This window comes from Panulirus ornatus, chromosome 46 (genome assembly GCF_036320965.1).
Source record: "Panulirus ornatus isolate Po-2019 chromosome 46, ASM3632096v1, whole genome shotgun sequence".
NCBI lineage: Eukaryota > Metazoa > Arthropoda > Malacostraca > Decapoda > Palinuridae > Panulirus > Panulirus ornatus.
In genome coordinates, this window is record NC_092269.1 from 20,683,279 (window position 1) to 20,704,681 (window position 21,403).

At 40.6% G+C, this 21,403-nt stretch overlaps 1 protein-coding gene across 1 annotated transcript in view; it reads left to right on the forward strand.

Moving 5' to 3' along the window:
* LOC139763329 (probable glutamate receptor) overlaps positions 1-21,403 on the forward strand; it is a 166,561-nt gene that overhangs the window by 137,190 nt on the left and 7,968 nt on the right. The window contains exon 7 of the mRNA XM_071689350.1: positions 21,208-21,307. Within this exon, the coding sequence (XP_071545451.1) occupies positions 21,208-21,307 (100 nt within the window). The remainder of the gene's footprint in view (positions 1-21,207; positions 21,308-21,403) is intronic.

Here is a 21,403-nt window from a genome sequence, read left to right on the forward strand (position 1 = left end):
CACACACACACACATACACATACATACGCACATATACACACACACACACACACATACATATATTCTACTTTCCTCATCATCCTGTCGTCAGGGAAGTCAGCACCACAAGTAAAGCATACTCCTCGAAGGCTCAGAGTGGGGTGCCTAAATGTGTGTGGATGTAACCAAGATGTGAAGACCCTTACTGGAAAAACAATCACTCTTGAAGTAGAACCTTCAGACACAATTGAAAATGTGAAGGAAAATAGTGAAATTGGAGAAAAATGTAGCTTAGACATTGAAGCTTATTGATACAGTGGTTAAATTGATGAGAACTGCTATTGACGTTTGTGTAAATAAATTCTACATTTCCTTTTTTCCATAGCCAGAGGTTGAACCATTATGTGACATTCATTTTTTTCATTCATTTCAAGCTAGAAGTTTCAGTTTTCTAAATTGTTTCTTACATTTTTCATATGTATATATATATTTTTTTTTTTTTTAACTATTCGCCATTTCCCGCGTTAGCGAGGTAGCGTTAAGAACAGAGGACTGGGCCTTTTTTGGAATATCCTCACCTGGCCCCCTCTGTTCCTTCTTTTGGAAAATTGAAAAAAAAAGAGAGGGGAGGATTTCCAACACCCCGCTCCCTCCCCTTTTAGTCGCCTTCTACGACACGCAGGAAATACGTGGGAAGTATTCTTAATCCCCTATCCCCAGGGATAATGTATATATATATATATATATATATATATATATATATATATATATATATATATATATATATATATATATATATATATATATATATATATATATATATATATATATATATATATACATTTCCATTTTCCATAACCAGAGGTTGAACCATTATGTGACATTCATTTTCTCATTTCATTTCAAGCTAGAAGTTTCAGTTTTCTGTATTATTTCTTACTTTTTCATATGCATATATATATGTATATGTGTGTGTGTGTGTGTGTATGCGTATGTATGTGTATGTATATATATATGTATATATATATATATATATATATATATATATATATATATATATATATATATATATATATATATATATATATATATATATATATATATATATATATATATATATATATATATATATATATATTCTTTCTTTCATACTATTCGCCATTTCCCGCATTAGCGAGGTAGCGTTAAGAACAGAGGACTGGGCCTTAGAGGGAATATCCTCACCTGGCCCCCTTCTCTGTTCCTTCTTTTGGAAAATAAAAAAAAAAACGAGAGGGGAGGATTTCCAGCCCCCCGCTCCCTCCCCTTTTAGTCGCCTTCTACGACACGAAGGGAATACGTGGGAAGTATTCTTTCTCCCCTATCCTCCAGCCCCTACCAGGTAATAATATCGCCAAGGCTTCACTGTGTCCCATCCTGTCCATGCACACTATATAATTACCTATTCCTAATTACATACATTATTTGTACTGTAAAGAGACAGTGCTACCTTCAAGGGGCCCCATCTGTTGTACAATCTCTACTTTCATACAACTTCTTAATTTCACGTATGTCGTCTACATTAAACATGTCCTGTCATTCTGTTACATTCATTCACCACTCATGCTATAAAACTACTTCATTCTATCTTTTTAAACATGTTTCTATCTTAATTTCATGTTATGTTCACTGGTTTAACCATTCCTACAGCTCTTGAAGATCTGTTCACCAGCTACATCAACCTGTTTTAAAAGCTTAAAGGTGGTGATTAGTTCACCCCCCTACTGTTTTCTCTTCCTTGGTGGGCAAATTTCTAGCCTCTGGCCTTTCCCTGAAAATCAGTTCTCTTAAATCTGCTGCTGTTATTGTTGCTTTCCTCTGGACCTTCTCTATTAACTCTTTGTGCTTTTTCGGTGCAGCAATCGAACTTGAGAAGCATAATCTAGTTTTGCCTTATCTAGGATATGAAGAAATACTAAATACATCCTTTTCTAATATCTGCCAGCAGACATTTTATCTCCTCTACTCTCCTAATGTGGGACTCTAATGACAGGTTATGAACAAAGCTGATTCCCAAAAACTTCTCACACACACACACACACACGAGGCTTATTTCCTGCTAAATAATAATAACATCAAGATCCACTCTCACTTTTTCCCATCCATATAACTTTAAATTTGCATGTAACTGAATTTCACCAACGACGCACTGGACCAAATTTGGAGTCTATTTAGGTCCCTTTTAAAGCTGATGCAATCCTCCTTGCTCTTCACTTTCCTTAAAATCTTTGATTGTCTGGAAACATGTTCCAGTAAGAGTTAATACCTACTGGCAAGTTATTCACATTGATCAAGAAGAATAATGGTCCCCAACCAGAACCTTGCTGCATTCCAGTGGTGACCTGCATCCAGGGATAATATATATATATTATCCCTGGGGATAGGGGTGAAAGAATACTTCCCACGCATTCCTCGCGTGTCGTAGAAGGCGACTAGAGGGGACGGGAGCGGGAGGCCAGAAATCCTCCCCTCCTTGTATTTTTTAACTTTCTGAAATGGGAAACAGAAGAAGGAGTCACGCGAGGAGTGCTCATCCTCCTCGAAGGCTCAGACTGGGGTGTCTAAATGTGTGTGGATGTAACCAAGAGATGAAAAAAGGAGAGATAGGTAGTATGTTTGAGGAAAGGAACCTGGATGTTTTGGCTCTGAGTGAAACGAAGCTAAAGGGTAAAGGGGAAGAGTGGTTTGGAAATGTCTTGGGAGTAAAGTCAAGGGTTAGTGAGAGGACAAGAGCAAGGGAAGGAGTAGCAGTACTCCTGAAACAGGAGTTGTGGGAGTGTGTGATAGAATGTAAGAAAGTAAATTCTCGATTGATATGGGTAAAACTGAAAGTTGATGGAGCGAGATGGGTGATTATTGGTGCATATGCACCTGGGCATGAGAAGAAAGATCATGAGAGGCAAGTGTTTTGGGAGCAGCTGAATGAGTGTGTTAGTGGTTTTGATGCACGAGACCGGGTTATAGTGATGGGTGATTTGAATGCAAAGGTGAGTAATGTGGCAGTTGAGGGAATAATTGGTATACATGGGGTGTTCAGTGTTGTAAATGGAAATGGTGAAGAGCTTGTAGATTTATGTGCTGAAAAAGGACTGGTGATTGGGAATACCTGGTTTAAAAAGCGAGATATACATAAGTATATGTATGTAAGTAGGAGAGATGGCCAGAGAGCGTTATTGGATTACGTGTTAATTGACAGTCGCGCGAAAGAGAGACTTTTGGATGTTAATGTGCTGAGAGGTGCAACTGGAGGGATGTCTGATCATTATCTTGTGGAGGCTAAGGTGAAGATTTGTATGGGTTTTCAGAAAAGAAGAGTGAATGTTGGGGTGAAGAGGGTGGTGAGAGTAAGTCAGCTTGGGAAGGAGACTTGTGTGGGGAAGTACCAGGAGAGATTGAGTACAGAATGGAAAAAGGTGAAAACAATGGAAGTAAGGGGAGTGTGGGAGGAATGGTATGTATTTAAGGAATCAGTGATGGATTGCGCAAAAGATGCTTGTGGCATGAGAAGAGTGGGAGTTGGGTTGATTAGAAAGGGTAGTGACTGGTGGGATGAAGAAGTAAGATAATTAGTGAAAGAGAAGAGAGAGGCATTTGGACGATTTTTGCAGGGAAAAATGCAATTGAGTGGGAGATGTATAAAAGAAAGAAACAGGAGGTCAAGAGAAAGGTGCAAGAGGTGAAATAGAGGGCAAATGAGAGTTGGGGTGAGAGAGTATCATTAAATCTTAGGGAGAATAAAAAGACGTTCTGGAAGGAGGTAAATAAAGTGCGTAGGACAAGGGAAGAAATGGGAACTTCAGTGAAGGGCGCAAATGGGGAGGTGATAACAAGTAGTGGTGATGTGAGAAGGAGATGGAGTGAGTATTTTGAAGGTCTGTTGAATGTGTTTGATGATAGAGTGGCAGATATAGGGTGTTTTGGTCGAGGTGGTGTGCAAAGTGAGAGGGTTAGGGAAAATAATTTGGTAAACAGAGAAGAGGTAGTAAAAGCTTTGCGGAAGATGAAAGCCGGTAAGGCAGCAGGTTTGGATGGTATTGCAGTGGAATTTATTAAAAAAGGGGGTGACTGTATTATTGACTGGTTGGTAAGGTTATTCAATGTATGTATGACTTATGGTGAGGTGCCTGAGGATTGGCGGAATGCGTGCATAGTGCCATTGTACAAAGGCAAAGGGGATAAGAGTGAGTGCTCAAATTACAGAGGTATAAGTTTGTTGAGTATTCCTGGTAAATTATATGGGAGGATATTGATTGAGAGGGTGAAGGCATGTACAGAGCATCAGATTGGGGAGGAGAAGTGTAGTTTCAGAAGTGGTAGAGGATGTGAGGATCAGGTGTTTGCTTTGAAGAATGTATGTGAGAAATATATATATATATATATATATATATATATATATATATATATATATATATATATATATATATATATATATATATATATATATATATATATATATATATATATATATTCTTCTTTTAATATTTTTCTTTCTCGCTGTCTCCCGCGTTGGCGAGATAGCGCAAGGAAACAGACGAAAGAATGGTCCAACCCGCCCGCATACACATGTATATACATACACGTCCACACACGCAAATATACATACCTATACATCTCAAGGTACACATATATATACACACACAGACATATACATATATACACATGTACATAATTCATACTGTCTACCTTTATTTATTCCCATCGCCACCTCTCCACACATGGAATAACAACCCCCTCTCCCTTCATTTGTGCGAGGTAGCGCTAGGAAAAGACAACAAAGGCACCATTCGTTCACACTCAGTCTCTAGCTGTCATGTAATAATGCAGTGGTGATATGAGAAGCAGATGGAGTGAATATTTTGAAGTTTTGTTGAATGTGTTTGATGATAGAGTGGCAGATATAGGGTGCTTTCGTCGAGGTGGTGTGCAAAGTGAGAGGGTTAGGGTAAATGATTTGGTAAACAGAGAAGAGGTAGTAAAAGCTTTGCGGAAGATGAACGCCATCAAGGCAGCAGGTTTGGATCGTATTGCAGTACAATTTTTTTAAAAAAAGGGGGTGACTGTATTGTTGACTGGTTCGCAAGGTTATCTAATGTATGTATGATTCATGGTGAGGTGCCTGAGGATTGGCGGAATGCTTGCATAGTGCCATTGTACACAGGCAAAGGGGATAAGAGTGAGTGCTCAAATTACAAAGGCATAAGTTTGTTTAGTATTCCTGTTAAATTATATTGGAGGGCATTGATTGAGAGGGTGAAGGCATGTATAGAGCATCAGATTGGGAAAGAGCAGTGTGTTTCAGAAGTAGGTAGAGGATGTGTGGATCAGTGGTTTGCTTTGAAGAATGTATGTGAGATGCACTTAGACAAGCAAATGGATTTGTATATAGCATTTATGGATCTGGAGAAGGCATATGATAGAGTTGATAGAGATGCACTGTGGAAGGTAAGTTGTTAGAAGCATTGAAAAGTCTTTATCGAGGATGTAAGGCATGTGCACGTGTAGGAAGAGAGGAAAGTGATTGGTTCTAAGCAAATATAGGTTTGCGGCATGGGTGTGCGATGTCTCCATGGTTGTTTAATTTGTTTATGGATGGGGTTGCTAGGGAGGTGAATGGAAGTGTTTTGGAAAGAGGGGAAGGTATGAGGTCTGTTGTAAGCGAGAGAGCGTTGGAAGTGAGTCAGTTGTTGTTTGCTGATGATACAGCGCTGGTGGCTGATTCATGTGAGAAACTGCAGAAGCTAGTGACTGAGTTTGGTAAAGTTTGTGAATGAAGAAAGTTAAGAGTAAATGTGAATAAGAGCAAGGTTATTAGGTACAGTAGGGTTGAGGGTCAAGTCAAATGGGAGATAAGTTTGAATGGAGAAAAAGGTAGGAAGTAAAGTGTTTTAGATATCTGTGAGTGAATCTGGCAGCGGATGGAACCATGGAAGCGCAAGTGAGTCATAGGGTGGGGGAGGGGGCGAAAATTTCGGGAGCCTTGAAGAATGTTTGGGAGTCGAGAATATTATCTCGGAAAGCAAAAATGGGTATGTTTAAAGAAATACTGGTTCCAACACTGTTGTATGGTTGCGAGGCGTGGGATATGGATAGAGTTGTGCGTAGGAGGGTGGATGTGCTGGAAATGAGATGTTTGAGGACAATGTGTGGTGTGAGGTGGTTTGATCGAGTAAGTAATGTAAGGGTAAGAGAGATGTGTGGAAATAAAAAGAATGTGGTTGAGAGAGCAGAAGAGGGTGTTTTGAAATGGTTTGGTTACATGGAGAGAATGAGTGAGGAAAGATTGACCAAGAGGATATATGTGTCAGAGGTGGAAGGAAGGAGGAGAAGTGGGAGACGAAATTGGAGGTGGAAAGATGGAGTGAAAAAGATTTTGAGTGATCGGGGCCTGAACATGCAGGAGGGTGAAAGGCGTTGAAGAAATAGAGTGAATTGGAACGATGTGGTATACCAGGGTCGACGTGCTGTCAGTGGATTGAACCAGTGCATGTGAAGCGTCTAGGGTAAACCATGGAATGTTCTGTGGGGCCTGGATGTGGAAAGGAAGCTGTGTTTTCCGAGCATTATTACATGTCTGCTAGAGACTGAGTTTTAACGAATCTGGCTTTTGTTGTCTTTACTTAGCGCTACTTCGCACCCATGAGGGGAGAGGGGTTTGTCATTCCATGTGTGGCGAAGTGGCGATGGGAATAAATAAATTCAGACAGTATGAATTATGTACATGTGTATATATGTATATGTCTGTGTGTGTATATATAGGTGTATATTGAGTTTTATATGTATGTGTATTTGCGTGTGTGGACATGTATGTATATACATGTGTATGTGGGTGGATTGGGCCATTCTTTCGTCTGTTTCCTTGCGCTACCTCGCTAACGCGGGAGACAGCGACAAAGTAAGATAAAATGAATAAATAAATAAAATTGTATATATATATATATATATATATATATATATATATATATATATATATATATATATATATTATTATTACTATTATTATACTTTGTCGCTGTCTCCCGCGTTTGCGAGGTAGCGCAAGGAAACAGACGAAAGAAATGGCCCCCCCCATACACATGTATATACATACGTCCACACACGCAAATATAGATACCTACACAGCTTTCCATGGTTTACCCCAGACGCTTCACATGCCTTGATTCAATCCACTGACAGCACGTCAACCCCTGTATACCACATCGCTCCAATTCACTCTATTCCTTGCCCTCCTTTCACCCTCCTACATGTTCAGGCCCCGATCACACAAAATCTTTTTCACTCCATCTTTCCACCTCCAATTTGGTTTCCCTCTTCTCCTCGTTCCCTCCACCTCCGACACATATATCCTCTTGGTCTATCTTTCCTCACTCATTCTCTCCATGTGCCCAAACCCCTTCAAAACACCCTCATCTGCTCTCTCAACCACGATCTTTTTATTTCCAAACATCTCTCTTACCCTTACGTTACTCACTCGATCAAACCACCTCACATCACATATTGTCCTCAAACATCTCATTTCCAGCACATCCATCCTCCTGCGCACAACTCTATCCTTAGCCCACGCCTCGCAACCATACAACATTGTTGGAACCACTATTCCTTCAAACATACCCATTTTTGCTTTCCGAGATACTGTTCTCGACTTCCACACATTCTTCAAGGCCCCCAGAATTTTCGCCCCCTCCCCCACCCTATGATCTACTTCCGCTTCCATGGTTCCATCCGCTGCCAGATCCACTCCCAGATATATAAAACACTTCACTTCCTCCAGTTTTTCTCCATTCAAACTCACCTCCCAATTGACTTGACCCTCAACCCTACTGTACCTAATAACCTTGCTCTTATTCACATTTACTCTTAACTTTCTTCTTCCACACACTTTACCAAACTCAGTCACCAGCTTCTGCAGTTTCTCACATGAATCAGCCAACAGCGCTGTATCATCAGCGAACAACAACTGACTCACTTCCCAAGATCTCTCATCCCCAACAGACTTCATACTTGCCCCTCTTTCCAAAACTCTTGCATTTACCTCCCTAACAACCCCATCCATAAACAAATTAAACAACCATGGAGACATCACACACCCCTGCCGCAAACCTACATTCACTGAGAACCAATCACTTTCCTCTCTTCCTACACGTACACATGCCTTACATCCTCGATAAAAACTTTTCACTGCTTCTGACAACTTTCCTCCCACACCATATATTCTTAATACCTTCCACAGAGCATCTCTGTCAACTCTATCATATGCCCTCTCCAGATCCATAAATGCTACATACAAATCCATTTGCTTTTCTAAGTATTTCTCACATACATTCTTCAAAGCAAACACCTGATCCACACATCCTCTACCACTTCTGAAACCACACTGCTCTTCCCCAATCTGATGCTCTGTACATGCCTTCACCCTCTCAATCAATACCCTCCCATATAATTTACCATGAATACTCAACAAACTTATACCTCTGTAATTGGAGCACTCACTCTTATCCCCTTTGCCTTTGTACAATGGCACTATGCACGCATTCCGCAAATCCTCAGGCACCTCACCATAAGTCATACATACATTAAACAACCTTACCAACCAGTCAATAATACAGTCACCCACTTTTTTAATAACTTCCACTGCAATACCATCCAAACCTGCTGCCTTGCCGGCTTTCATCTTCCGCAAAGTTTTCACTACCTCTTCTCTGTTTACCAAATCATTTTCCCTAACCCTCTCACTTTGCACACCACCTCGACCAAAACACCCTATATCTGCCACTCTATCATCAAACATATTCAACAAACCTTCAAAATACTCACTCCATCTCCTTCTCACATCACCACTACTTGTTATCACCTCCCCATTTGCGCCCTTCACTGAAGTTCCCATTTGCTCCCTTGTCTTACGCACTTTATTTACCTCCTTCCAGAACATCTTTTTATTCTCCCTAAAATTTAATGATACTCTCTCACCCCAATTCTCATTTGCCCTTTTTTTCACCTCTTGCACCTTTCTCTTGACCTCCTGTCTCTTTCTTTTATACATCTCCCACTCAATTTCATTTTTTCCCTGCAAAAATCGTCCAAATGCCTCTCTCTTCTCTTTCACTAATACTCTTACTTCTTCATCCCACCACTCACTACCCTTTCTAATCAACCCACCTCCCACTCTTCTCATGCCACAAGCATCTTTTGCGCAATCCATCACTGATTCCCTAAATACATACCATTCCTCCCCCACTCCCCTTACTTCCATTGTTCTCACCTTTTTCCATTCTGTACTCAGTCTCTCCTGGTACTTCCTCACACAGGTCTCCTTCCCAAGCTCACTTACTCTCACCACCCTCTTCACCCCAACATTCACTCTTCTTTTCTGAAAACCCATACAAATCTTCACCTTAGCCTCCACAAGATAATGATCAGACATCCCTCCAGTTGCACCTCTCAGCACATTAACATCCAAAAGTCTCTCTTTCGCACGCCTGTCAATTAACACGTAATCCAATAACGCTCTCTGGCCATCTCTCCTACTTACATAAGTATACTTATGTATATCTCGCTTTTTAAATCAGGTATTCCCAATCATCATTCCTTTTTCAGCACATAAATCTACAAGCTCTTCACCATTTCCATTTACAGCACTGAACACCCCATGTATACCAATTATTCCCTCAACTGCCACATTACTCACCTTTGCATTCAAATCACCCATCACTATAACCCGGTCTCGTGCATCAAAACCACTAACACACTCATTCAGCTGCTCCCAAAACACTTGCCTCTCATGATCTTTCTTCTCATGCCCGGGTGCATATGCACCAATAATCACACACATCTCTCCATCAACTTTCAGTTTTACCCATATTAATCGAGAATTTACTTTCTTACATTCTATCACATACTCCTACAACTCCTGTTTCAGGAGTATTGCTACTCCTTCCCTTGCTCTTGTCCTCTCACTAACCCCTGACTTTACTCCCCAGACATTCCCAAACCACTCATCCCCTTTACCCTTGAGCTTCGTTTCACTCAGAGGCAAAACATCCAGGTTCCTTTCCTCAAATATACTACCTATCTCTCCTTTTTTCACATCTTGGTTACATCCACACACATTTAGGCACCCCACTCTGAGCCTTCGAGGAGGATGAGCACTCCCCGCGTGACTCCTTCTTCTGTTTCCCATTTTAGAAGGTTAATACAAGGAGGGGAGGATATATATATATATATATATATATATATATATATATATATATATATATATATATATATATATATATGTATTTATATACATACATGCCTGGGAGTTAGAGGAATAATGTCCCCTTGCACCAACCATTGAAGTAATGACCCGGAGTTGTTCGGCAATGTGGATCGACACGTCTATAACCACAGGGGTCGCGTGAAACAGACGGTCGCTTCCAATGGCACTCTAGCCAGATACAGGAGATTCACACACACACACACACACACACACACAGACACACACACACAAACACACAAACATAGATATATATACCCTGGTCCGTGTAAAGTTCAGAATATACATTTTATCCATTTAAACTTGCACGCTTTAGCAGGATGCTGAAGATTATTACCTAGTGTTGTGAAGTCTCAGACCGTAAGAAAATATATATGTAGGTTTGCGGCAGGGGTGTGTGATGTCTCCATGGTTGTTTAATTTGTTTATGGATGGGGTTGTTAGGGAGGTAAATGCAAGAGTCTTGGAAAGAGGGGCAAGTATGAAGTCTGTTGGGGATGAGAGAGCTTGGGAAGTGAGTCAGTTGTTGTTCGCTGATGATACAGCGCTGGTGGCGGATTCATGTGAGAAACTGCAGAAGCTGGTGACTGAGTTTGGTAAAGTGTGTGGAAGAAGAAAGTTAAGAGTAAATGTGAATAAGAGCAAGGTTATTAGGTACAGTAGGGTTGAGGGTCAAGTCAATTGGGAGGTGAGTTTGTATGGTGAGAAACTGGAGGAAGTGAAGTGTTTTAGATATCTGGGAGTGGATCTGTCAGCGGATGGAACCATGGAAGCGGAAGTGGATCATAGGGTGGGGGAGGGGGCGAAAATTTTGGGAGCCTTGAAAAATGTGTGGAAGTCGAGAACATTATCCCGGAAAGCAAAAATGGGTATGTTTGAAGGAATAGTAGTTCCAACAATGTTGTATGGTTGCGAGGCGTGGGCTATGGATAGAGTTGTGCGCAGGAGGATGGATGTGCTGGAAATGAGATGTTTGAGGATAATGTGTGGTGTGAGGTGGTTTGATCGAGTAAGTAACGTAAGGGTAAGAGTGATGTGTGGAAATAAAAAGAGCGTGGTTGAGAGAGCAGAAGAGGGTGTTTTGAAATGGTTTGGGCACATGGAGAGAATGAGTGAGGAAAGATTGACCAAGAGGATATATGTGTCGGAGGTGGAGGGAACGAGGAGAAGAGGGAGACCAAATTGGAGGTGGAAAGATGGAGTGAAAAAGATTTTGTGTGATCGGGGCCTGAACATGCAGGAGGGTGAAAGGAGGGCAAGGAATAGAGTGAATTGGAGCGATGTGGTATACAGGGGTTGACGTGCTGTCAGTGGATTGAATCAAGGCATGTGAAGCGTCCGGGGTAAACCATGGAAAGCTGTGTAGGTATGTATATTTGTGTGTGTGGACGTGTGTATGTACATGTGTATGGGGGGGGCTGGGCCATTTCTTTCGTCTGTTTCCTTGCGCTACCTCGCAAACGCGGGAGACAGCGACAAAGTATAAAAAAAAAAAAAAAAAAAAAAAAATATATATATATATATATATATATATATATATATATATATATATATATATATATATATATATATATATATATATATACATTATCTCGGAAAGCAAAAATGGGTATGTTTGAGGGAATAGTGGTTCCAACAATGCTGTATGGTTGCGAGGCGTGGGCTATGGATAGAGATGTGCGCAGGAGGATGGATGTGCTGGAAATGAGATGTTTGAGGACAATGTGTGGTGTGAGGTGGTTTGATCGAGTAAGTAACGTAAGGGTAAGAGAGATGTGTGGAAATAAAAAGAGCGTGGTTGAGAGAGCAGAAGAGGGTGTTTTGAAATGGTTTGGGCACATGGAGAGAATGAGTGAGGAGAGATTGACCAAGAGGATATATGTGTCGGAGGTGGAGGGAACGAGGAGAAGAGGGAGACCAAATTGGAGGTGGAAAGATGGAGTGAAAAAGATTTTGTGTGATCGGGGCCTGAACATGCAGGAGGGTGAAAGGAGGGCAAGAAATAGAGTGAATTGGAGTCATGTGGTATACCGGGGTTGACGTGCTGTCAGTGGATTGAAGCAAAGCATGTGAAGCGTCTGGGGTAAACCATGGAAAGCTGTGTAGGTATGTATATTTGCGTGTGTGGACGTGTGTATGTACATGTGTATGGGTGGGGGGGGGGTTGGGCCATTTCTTTCGTCTGTTTCCTTGCGCTACCTCGCAAACGCGGGAGACAGCGACAAAGTATAAAAAAAAAAAAAAAAAATATATATATATATATATATATATATATATATATATATATATATATATATATATATATATATATATATATATAAATATATATATATATATATATATATATATATATATATATATATATATATATATATATATATATATATATATTTATATATATATATATATATATATATATATATATATATATATATATATATATATATATATATATATATATCTTTTTATTTCCACACATCTCTCTTACCCTTACGTTACTCACTCGATCAAACCACCTCACACCACACATTGTCCTCAAACATCTCATTTCCAGCACATCCATCCTCCTGCGCACAACTCTATCCTTAGCCCACGCCTCGCAACCATACAACATTGTTAGAACCACTATTCCTTCAAACATACCCATTTTTGCTTTTCGAGATACTGTTCTCGACTTCCACACATTCTTCAAGGCCCCCAGAATTTTCGCCCCCTCCCCCACCCTATGATCTACTTCCGCTTCCATGGTTCCATCCGCTGCCAGATCCATTCCCAGATATCTAAAACACTTCACTTCCTCCAGTTTTTCTCCATTCAAACTCACCTCCCAATTGACTTGACCCTCAACCCTACTGTACCTAATAACCTTGCTCTTATTCACATTTACTCTTATCTTTCTTCTTCCACACACTTTACCAAACTCAGTCACCAGCTTCTGCAGTTTCTCACATAAATCAGCCACCAGCGCTGTATCATCAGCGAACAACAACTGACTCACTTCCCAAGCTCTCTCATCCCCAACAGACTTCATACTTGCCCCTCTTTCCAAAACTCTTGCATTTACCTCCCTAACAACCCCATCCATAAACAAATTAAACAACCATGGAGACATCACACACCCCTGCCGCAAATCTACATTCACTGAGAACCAATCACTTTCCTCTCTTCCTACACGTACACATGCCTGACATCCTCGATAAAAACTTTTCACTGCTTCTGACAACTTTCCTCCCACACCATATATTCTTAATACCTTCCACAGAGCATCTCTGTCAACTCTATCATATGCCCTCTCCAGATCCATAAATGCTACATACAAATCCATTTGCTTTTCTAAGTATTTCTCACATACATTCTTCAAAGCAAACACCTGATCCACACATCCTCTACCACTTCTGAAACCACACTCCTCTTCCCCAATCTGATGCTCTGTACATGCCTTCACCCTCTCAATCAATACCCTCCCATATAATTTACCATGAATACTCAACAAACTTATACCTCTGTAATTGGAGCACTCACTCTTATCCCCTTTGCCTTTGTACAATGGCACTATGCACACATTCCTCCAATCCTCAGGCACCTCACCATGAGTCATACATACATTAAACAACCTTACCAACCAGTCAGTAATACAGTCACCCACTTTTTTAATAAATTCCACTGCAATACCCTCCAAACCTGCTGCCTTGCCGGCTTTCATCTTCCGCAAAGTTTTCGCTACCTCTTCTCTGTTTACCAAATCATTTTCCCTAACCCTCTCACTTTGCACACCACCTCGACCAAAACACCCTATATCTGCCACTCTATCATCAAACACATTCAACAAACCTTCAAAATACTCACTCCATCTCCTTCTCACATCACCACTACTTGTTATCACCTCCCCATTTGCGCCCTTCACTGAAGTTCCCATTTGCTCCCTTGTCTTACGCACTTTATTTACCTCCTTCCAGAACATCTTTTTATTCTCCCTAAAATTTAATTATACTCTCTCACCCCAACTCTCATTTGCCCTTTTTTTCACCTCTTGCACCTTTCTCTTGACTTCCTGTCTCTTTCTTTTATACATCTCCCACTCAATTTCATTTTTTCCCTGCAAAAATCGTCCAAATGCCTCTCTCTTCTCTTTCACTAATACCCTTACTTCTACATCCCACCACTCACTACCCTTTCTAATCAACCCACCTCCCACTCTTCTCTTGCCACAAGCATCTTTTGCGCAATCCATCACTGATTCCCTAAATACATACCATTCCTCCCCCACTCCCCTTACTTCCATTGTTCTCACCTTTTTCCATTCTGTACTCAGTCTCTCCTGGTACTTCCTCACACAGGTCTCCTTCCCAAGCTCACTTACTCTCACCACCCTCTTCACCCCAACATTCACTCTTCTTTTCTGAAAACCCATACAAATCTTCACCTTAGCCTCCACAAGATAATGATCAGACATCCCTCCAGTTGCACCTCTCAGCACATTAACATCCAAAAGTCTCTCCTTCGCACGCCTGTCAATTAACACGTAATCCAATAACGCTCTCTGGCCATCTCTCCTACTTACATAAGTATACTTATGTATATCTCGCTTTTTAAACCAGGTATTCCCAATCATCAGTCCTTTTTCAGCACATAAATCTACAAGCTCTTCACCATTTCCATTTACAGCACTGAACACCCCATGTATACCAATTATTCCCTCAACTGCCACATTACTCACCTTTGCATTCAAATCACCCATCACTATAACCCGGTCTCGTGCATCAAAACCACTAACACACTCATTCAGCTGCTCCCAAAACACTTGCCTCTCATGATCTTTCTTCTCATGCCCGGGTGCATATGCACCAATAATCACCCACCTCTCTCCATCAACTTTCAGTTTTACCCATATTAATCGAGAATTTACTTTCTTACATTCTATCACATACTCCCACAACTCCTGTTTCAGGAGTATTGCTACTCCTTCCCTTGCTCTTGTCCTCTCACTAACCCCTGACTTTACTCCCCAGACATTCCCAAACCACTCTTCCCCTTTACCCTTGAGCTTCGTTTCACTCAGAGCCAAAACATCCAGGTTCCTTTCCTCAAACATACTACCTATCTCTCCTTTTTTCACATCTTGGTTACATCCACACACATTTAGGCACCCTACTCTGAGCCTTCGAGGAGGATGAGCTCTCCCCGAGTGACTCCTTCTTCTGTTTCCCATTTTAGAAAGTTAATACAAAGAGGGGAGGATATATATATATATATATATATATATATATATATATATATATATATATATATATATATATATATATATATATATATATATATATATATATATATATATTTGGATGGTATTGCAGTGGAATTTATCAAAAAAGGGGGTGACTGTATTGTTGACTGGTTGGTAAGGTTATTTAATGTATGTATGACTCATGGTGAGGTGCCTGAGGATTGGCGGAATGCGTGCATAGTGCCATTGTACAAAGGCAAAGGGGATAAGAGTGAGTGCTCAAATTACAGAGGTATAAGTTTGTTGAGTATTCCTGGTAAATTATATGGGAGGGTATTGATCGAGAGGGTGAAGGCATGTACAGAGCATCAGATTGGGGAAGAGCAGTGCGGTTTCAGAAGTGGTAGAGGATGTGTGGATCAGGTGTTTGCTTTGAAGAATGTATGTGAGAAATACTTAGAAAAGCAAATGGATTTGTATGTAGCATTTATGGATCTGGAGAAGGCATATGATAGAGTTGATAGAGATGCTCTGTGGAAGGTATTAAGAATATATGGTGTGGGAGGCAAGTTGTTAGAAGCAGTGAAAAGTTTTTATCGAGGATGTAAGGCATGTGTACGTGTAGGAAGAGAGGAAAGTGATTGGTTCTCAGTGAATGTAGGTTTGCGGCAGGGGTGTGTGATGTCTCCATGGTTGTTTAATTTGTTTATGGATGGGGTTGTAAGGGAGGTAAATGCAAGAGTCCTGGAAAGAGGGGCAAGTATGAAGTCTGTTGGGGATGAGAGAGCTTGGGAAGTGAGTCAGTTGTTGTTCGCTGATGATACAGCGCTGGTGGCTGATTCATGTGAGAAACTGCAGAAGCTGGTGACTGAGTTTGGTAAAGTGTGTGGAAGAAGAAAGTTGAGAGTAAATGTGAATAAGAGCAAGGTTATTAGGTACAGTAGGGGTGAGGGTCAAGTCAATTGGGAGGTGAGTTTGAATGGAGAAAAACTGGAGGAAGTGAAGTGTTTTAGATATCTGGGAGTGGATCTGTCAGCGGATGGAACCATGGAAGCGGAAGTGGATCATAGGGTGGGGGAGGGGGCGAAAATTTTGGGAGCCTTGAAAAATGTGTGGAAGTCGAGAACATTATCTCGGAAAGCGAAAATGGGTATGTTTGAGGGAATAGTGGTTCCAACAATGTTGTATGGTTGCGAGGCGTGGGCTATGGATAGAGATGTGCGCAGGAGGATGGATGTGCTGGAAATGAGATGTTTGAGGACAATGTGTGGTGTGAGGTGGTTTGATCGAGTAAGTAACGTAAGGGTAAGAGAGATGTGTGGAAATAAAAAGAGCGTGGTTGAGAGAGCAGAAGAGGGTGTTTTGAAATGGTTTGGGCACATGGAGAGAATGAGTGAGGAGAGATTGACCAAGAGGATATATGTGTCGGAGGTGGAGGGAACGAGGAGAAGAGGGAGACCAAATTGGAGGTGGAAAGATGGAGTGAAAAAGATTTTGTGTGATCGGGGCCTGAACATGCAGGAGGGTGAAAGGAGGGCAAGGAATAGAGTGAATTGGAGTCATGTGGTATACAGGGGTTGACGTGCTGTCAGTGGATTGAATCAAGGCATGTGAAGCGTCTGGGGTAAACCATGGAAAGCTGTGTAGGTATGTATATTTGCGTGTGTGGACGTGTGTATGTACATGTGTATGGGGGGGGGGGGGGTTGGGCCATTTCTTTCGTCTGTTTCCTTGCGCTACCCCGCAAACGCGGGAGCCAGCGACAAATTATAAAAAAAAAAAAAAAAAAAAAAAAAATATATATATATATATATATATAAATATATATATTTATATACATACATGCCTGGGAGTTAGAGGAATAGTGTCCCCTTGCACCAACCATTGAAGTAATGACCCAGAGTTCTTCGGCAATGTGGATCGACACGTCTATAACCACAGGGCTCGCGTGAAACAGACGGTCGCTTCCAATGGCACTCTAGCCAGATACAGGAGATTCACACACACACACACACACACACACACAGACACACACACACAAACACACAAACACAGATATATATACCCTGGTCCGTGTAAAGTTCAGAATGTACATTTTATCCATTTAAACTTGCACGCTTTAGCAGGATGCTGAAGATTATTACTTAGTGTTGTGAAGTCTCAGACCGTAAGAAAATATACATATACATATATAAATATATATATATATATATATATATATATATATATATATATATATATATATATATATATATATATATATATATATATATATATATATATATATATATATATATATATATATATATATAAATATATATATTCTTTCTTTTTTTCTGAGTATTTCTCACATACATTCTTCAAAGCAAACACCTGATCCACACATCCTCTACCACATCTGGAACGTCACTGGTATTCCCCAATCTGATGCTCTGTACATCGCCTTCACCCATTCAATCAATGCCCTTCTATAAAGTCTCCCAGGAATACTCAAGAAACTTTTACCTCTGTAATATGAGCACTTATCTCTATCCCCTTTGCTTATGTACAGTGGTACTATGCAAGCATTCCTCCAATTCTAAGTCACCTCATCATGAGTCATATATACATTGATTATCCTTACCAACCAGTCAATAACACAGTCATCCACTTCTTTTAATAAATTCCTCTGCAATACCATCGGAACCCGCTGCCTTGCCGGCTTTCATCTTCCGCAAAGCTTTTTCTACCTCTACTCTGTTCACCAAAAAATTCTCCCTACCCCTCTCACTTTGCACACCACTTCGACCAAAACACCATATATCTGCTACGCTATTATCAAAGATATTCAACAAACCTTCAAAATACTCTCACCATGTTCTTCTCACATCACAACTACTTGTTATCATCTCCCCATTTGCCCCGTTCACCGATGTTCCCATTTGCTTTCTTGTCTTACGCACTTTATATACCTCCTTCCAAAGCATCTTTTTTAATCTCCCTAATATTCAGCGGAACTCTCTCAACCCAACTCTCATTTTCTCTCTTTTTCACCTCTTGCGCCTTTCTCTTGACCTCCTGCCTCTTTCTTATATAAATATCCCAGTCATGTGCCTTATTTCCCTGCAAAACTCGTCTAAGTGCCTCTCTCTTCTTTTCCACTAATAATCTTACTTCATGATCCCACCACTAAATACCCTTTCTCATCTGCCCGCCACCCACGTTTCTCATGCCAGAAACACCTTTTGCGCAAACCATCACTGCTTCCCTAAATACAACCTATTCTTCCCCCACTTCCCTTATGTCCTTTGCTCTCACCTTTTTCCATTCTGCACTCAGTCTCTCCTTGTACTTTCTCCAACAATTCTCTATCCTAAGCTTACTTACTGTCACCAGTCTCTTCATCCCAACATCTTCTCTTTTTTTCTAAATGAAAATCTTCACATTCGCCTCCAAAAGATAATGATCATACACCCCTCCAGTTGCCCTCTCAGCACATTATTATCCATAACTCTCATTCGCGCGCCTATCAACATACACGTAATCCAATAACTCTCTCTGGCTTTATTTAATTACATACGTATACTTATGTATATCTCTCCCAACCACCAGTCCTTTTTCAGCGCAAAAATCCGCAAGCTCTTCACCATTTCCATTTACAACACTGAACATTGCATGCACATAAATTATTCCCTCAACTGCCACAATAATCACCTTTTGCATTCAAATCATCCATCACTATAACCCGGTCTCCTGCATCAAAACTACTGAAACACACATGTACAGAGCATCAGATTGAGAAAGAGCAGTGTGGTTTCAGAAGTGGTAGAGGATGTGTGGATAAGGTGTTTGCTTTGAGGAATGTATATGAGAAATACTTAGAAAAGCAAATGGATTTGTATATAGTATTTATGGATCTGGAGAAGGCATATGATAGAGTTGATAGAGATGCTCTGTGGAAAGTATTATGAATATATGGTGTGGGACGCAAGTTGTTAGAAGCAGTGAAAAGATTTTATCGAGGATATAAGGCTTTTGTACGTGTAGGAAGTGAGGAAAATGATTGGTTCTCAGTGAATGTTGGTTTGCGGCAGTAATGTTTGATGTCTCCAGTTGTTAAATTTGTTTATGGATGTGATTGTTAGGGAGGTGAATGCAAGAGTTTTGGAAAGTGGGGCAAGTATGCGGTCTGTTGTGGATGAGAGAACTTAGGATATGAGTCACTTGTAGTTCGCTGATGATACTGCGCTGATGGATGAGTCGTGTGAGAAGCTGCAGAAGCTGGTGACTGAGTTTGGTAAAGTGTGTGAAAGAAGAAAGCTCAGATTAAATATGAACAAGAGCAAGGTTATTAGATGCAATAGGGTTGAGGGAGAAGTCAGTTGGAAGGTAAACATGAATGGAGAAAAACTGGAGGAAGTGAAGTGCTTTAGATATCTGGGAGTGGATTTGGCAGCGGATGGAAACATGGAAGCGGAAGTGAATCATAGGGTGGGGGAGGGGGTGAAAGTTCTGGGAGCGTTGAGAATATGTGGAAGTTGAGAACATTATCTCGGAAAGGAAAAATGTGTATGTTTGAAGGAATAGTAGTTCCAACAATGTTATATGGTTGCGAGGCGTGGGCTATGAATAGAGTTGTGCTGAGGGAGGATGTGCTGGAAATTAGATGTTTGAGGAAAATATGTAGTGTGAGGTTGTTTGATCGAGTAAGTAATGTGAGGGTAAGAGAGATGTGTGGTAATAAAAAGGGTGTGGTTGAGAGAGCAGAAGAGGGTGTTTTGAATGGTTTGGTCACATGGAGAGAATGAGTGAGGAAAGATTGACCAAGAGGATATATATGTAAGAATTGGAGGGAACGAGAGAAGTGGGAGACCAAATTGGAGGTGGAAAGATGGAGTGAAAAAGATCTTGAGTGATCGGGGCCTGAACATGCAGGAAGGTGAAAGGCGTGCAAGGAATACAGTGAATTGGAACGATGTGGTATACCGGGGTCGATGTGCTGTCAATGGTTTGAACCATGGCATGTGAAGCGTCTAGGGTAAACCATGGAAAGTTCTCTGGGGCCTGGATGTGGAAAGGGAGCTGTTGTTTCTGTGCATTATACACGACAGTTATAGACAGTGTGAATGAATGTGGCCTTTGTTTTCTTTTCCTAGCGCTATCTCGCGAACATGCGGGTGGAGGGGGCTGTTATATTATATATGGCTGGGTGGCGATGGGAATGAATAAAGGCAGACAGTATGAATTATGTGTATGTGTATGTCTGTTTGTGTATGTATATGTATTCATGAAATTTTGAACCTATATGCCTAATTGTGTTAGAATATGCCAGCTACTATGTTTCTCTTATGTATTGTATTGGGTGTCTTATTTTCAAGTCATTACATAATAAGTATTTTTCATTTGGACCATAATTAGCGTTTTATGTTATGATGATGATAGTTTACTTTTGGTTTCAGTATTTTTTTTAGAAATTTGTGACTTATGTGATTCTGTGGTCAATAAATAGTCTAACTCTTTACGTTGAGATGTATAGGTATGTATATTTGCGTGTGTGGACGTGTATGTACATGCACGTGTATGTGCTTTGAAATTCATCGAAGAGACGAAGCTTTGACGCCTTAATAGTCAATTGATATGCGACTAAGAGACATTGCTAAGACGTCATCAGGAGATTTACAAGAAGGAAAAATATAAGAGCCAGTTGATATACATGATAGACTGTCAAGTATTCTTGCAGGTCAATGTGATTTCTACACGTCTAGAGACGGGTACCTCTCTGCTCGCTTATCTATGATCGTTAAAAAGGACAGCCCACTTGCTCCCGCCATCAATATGAGGTACACTCACGTCAGTCATGAGTTGTTTTTGTTTCAGATATATTTCTGATTTTGATGTAAGCTATAGTTAATGCCATGAATTTTTGCATGTGGCTG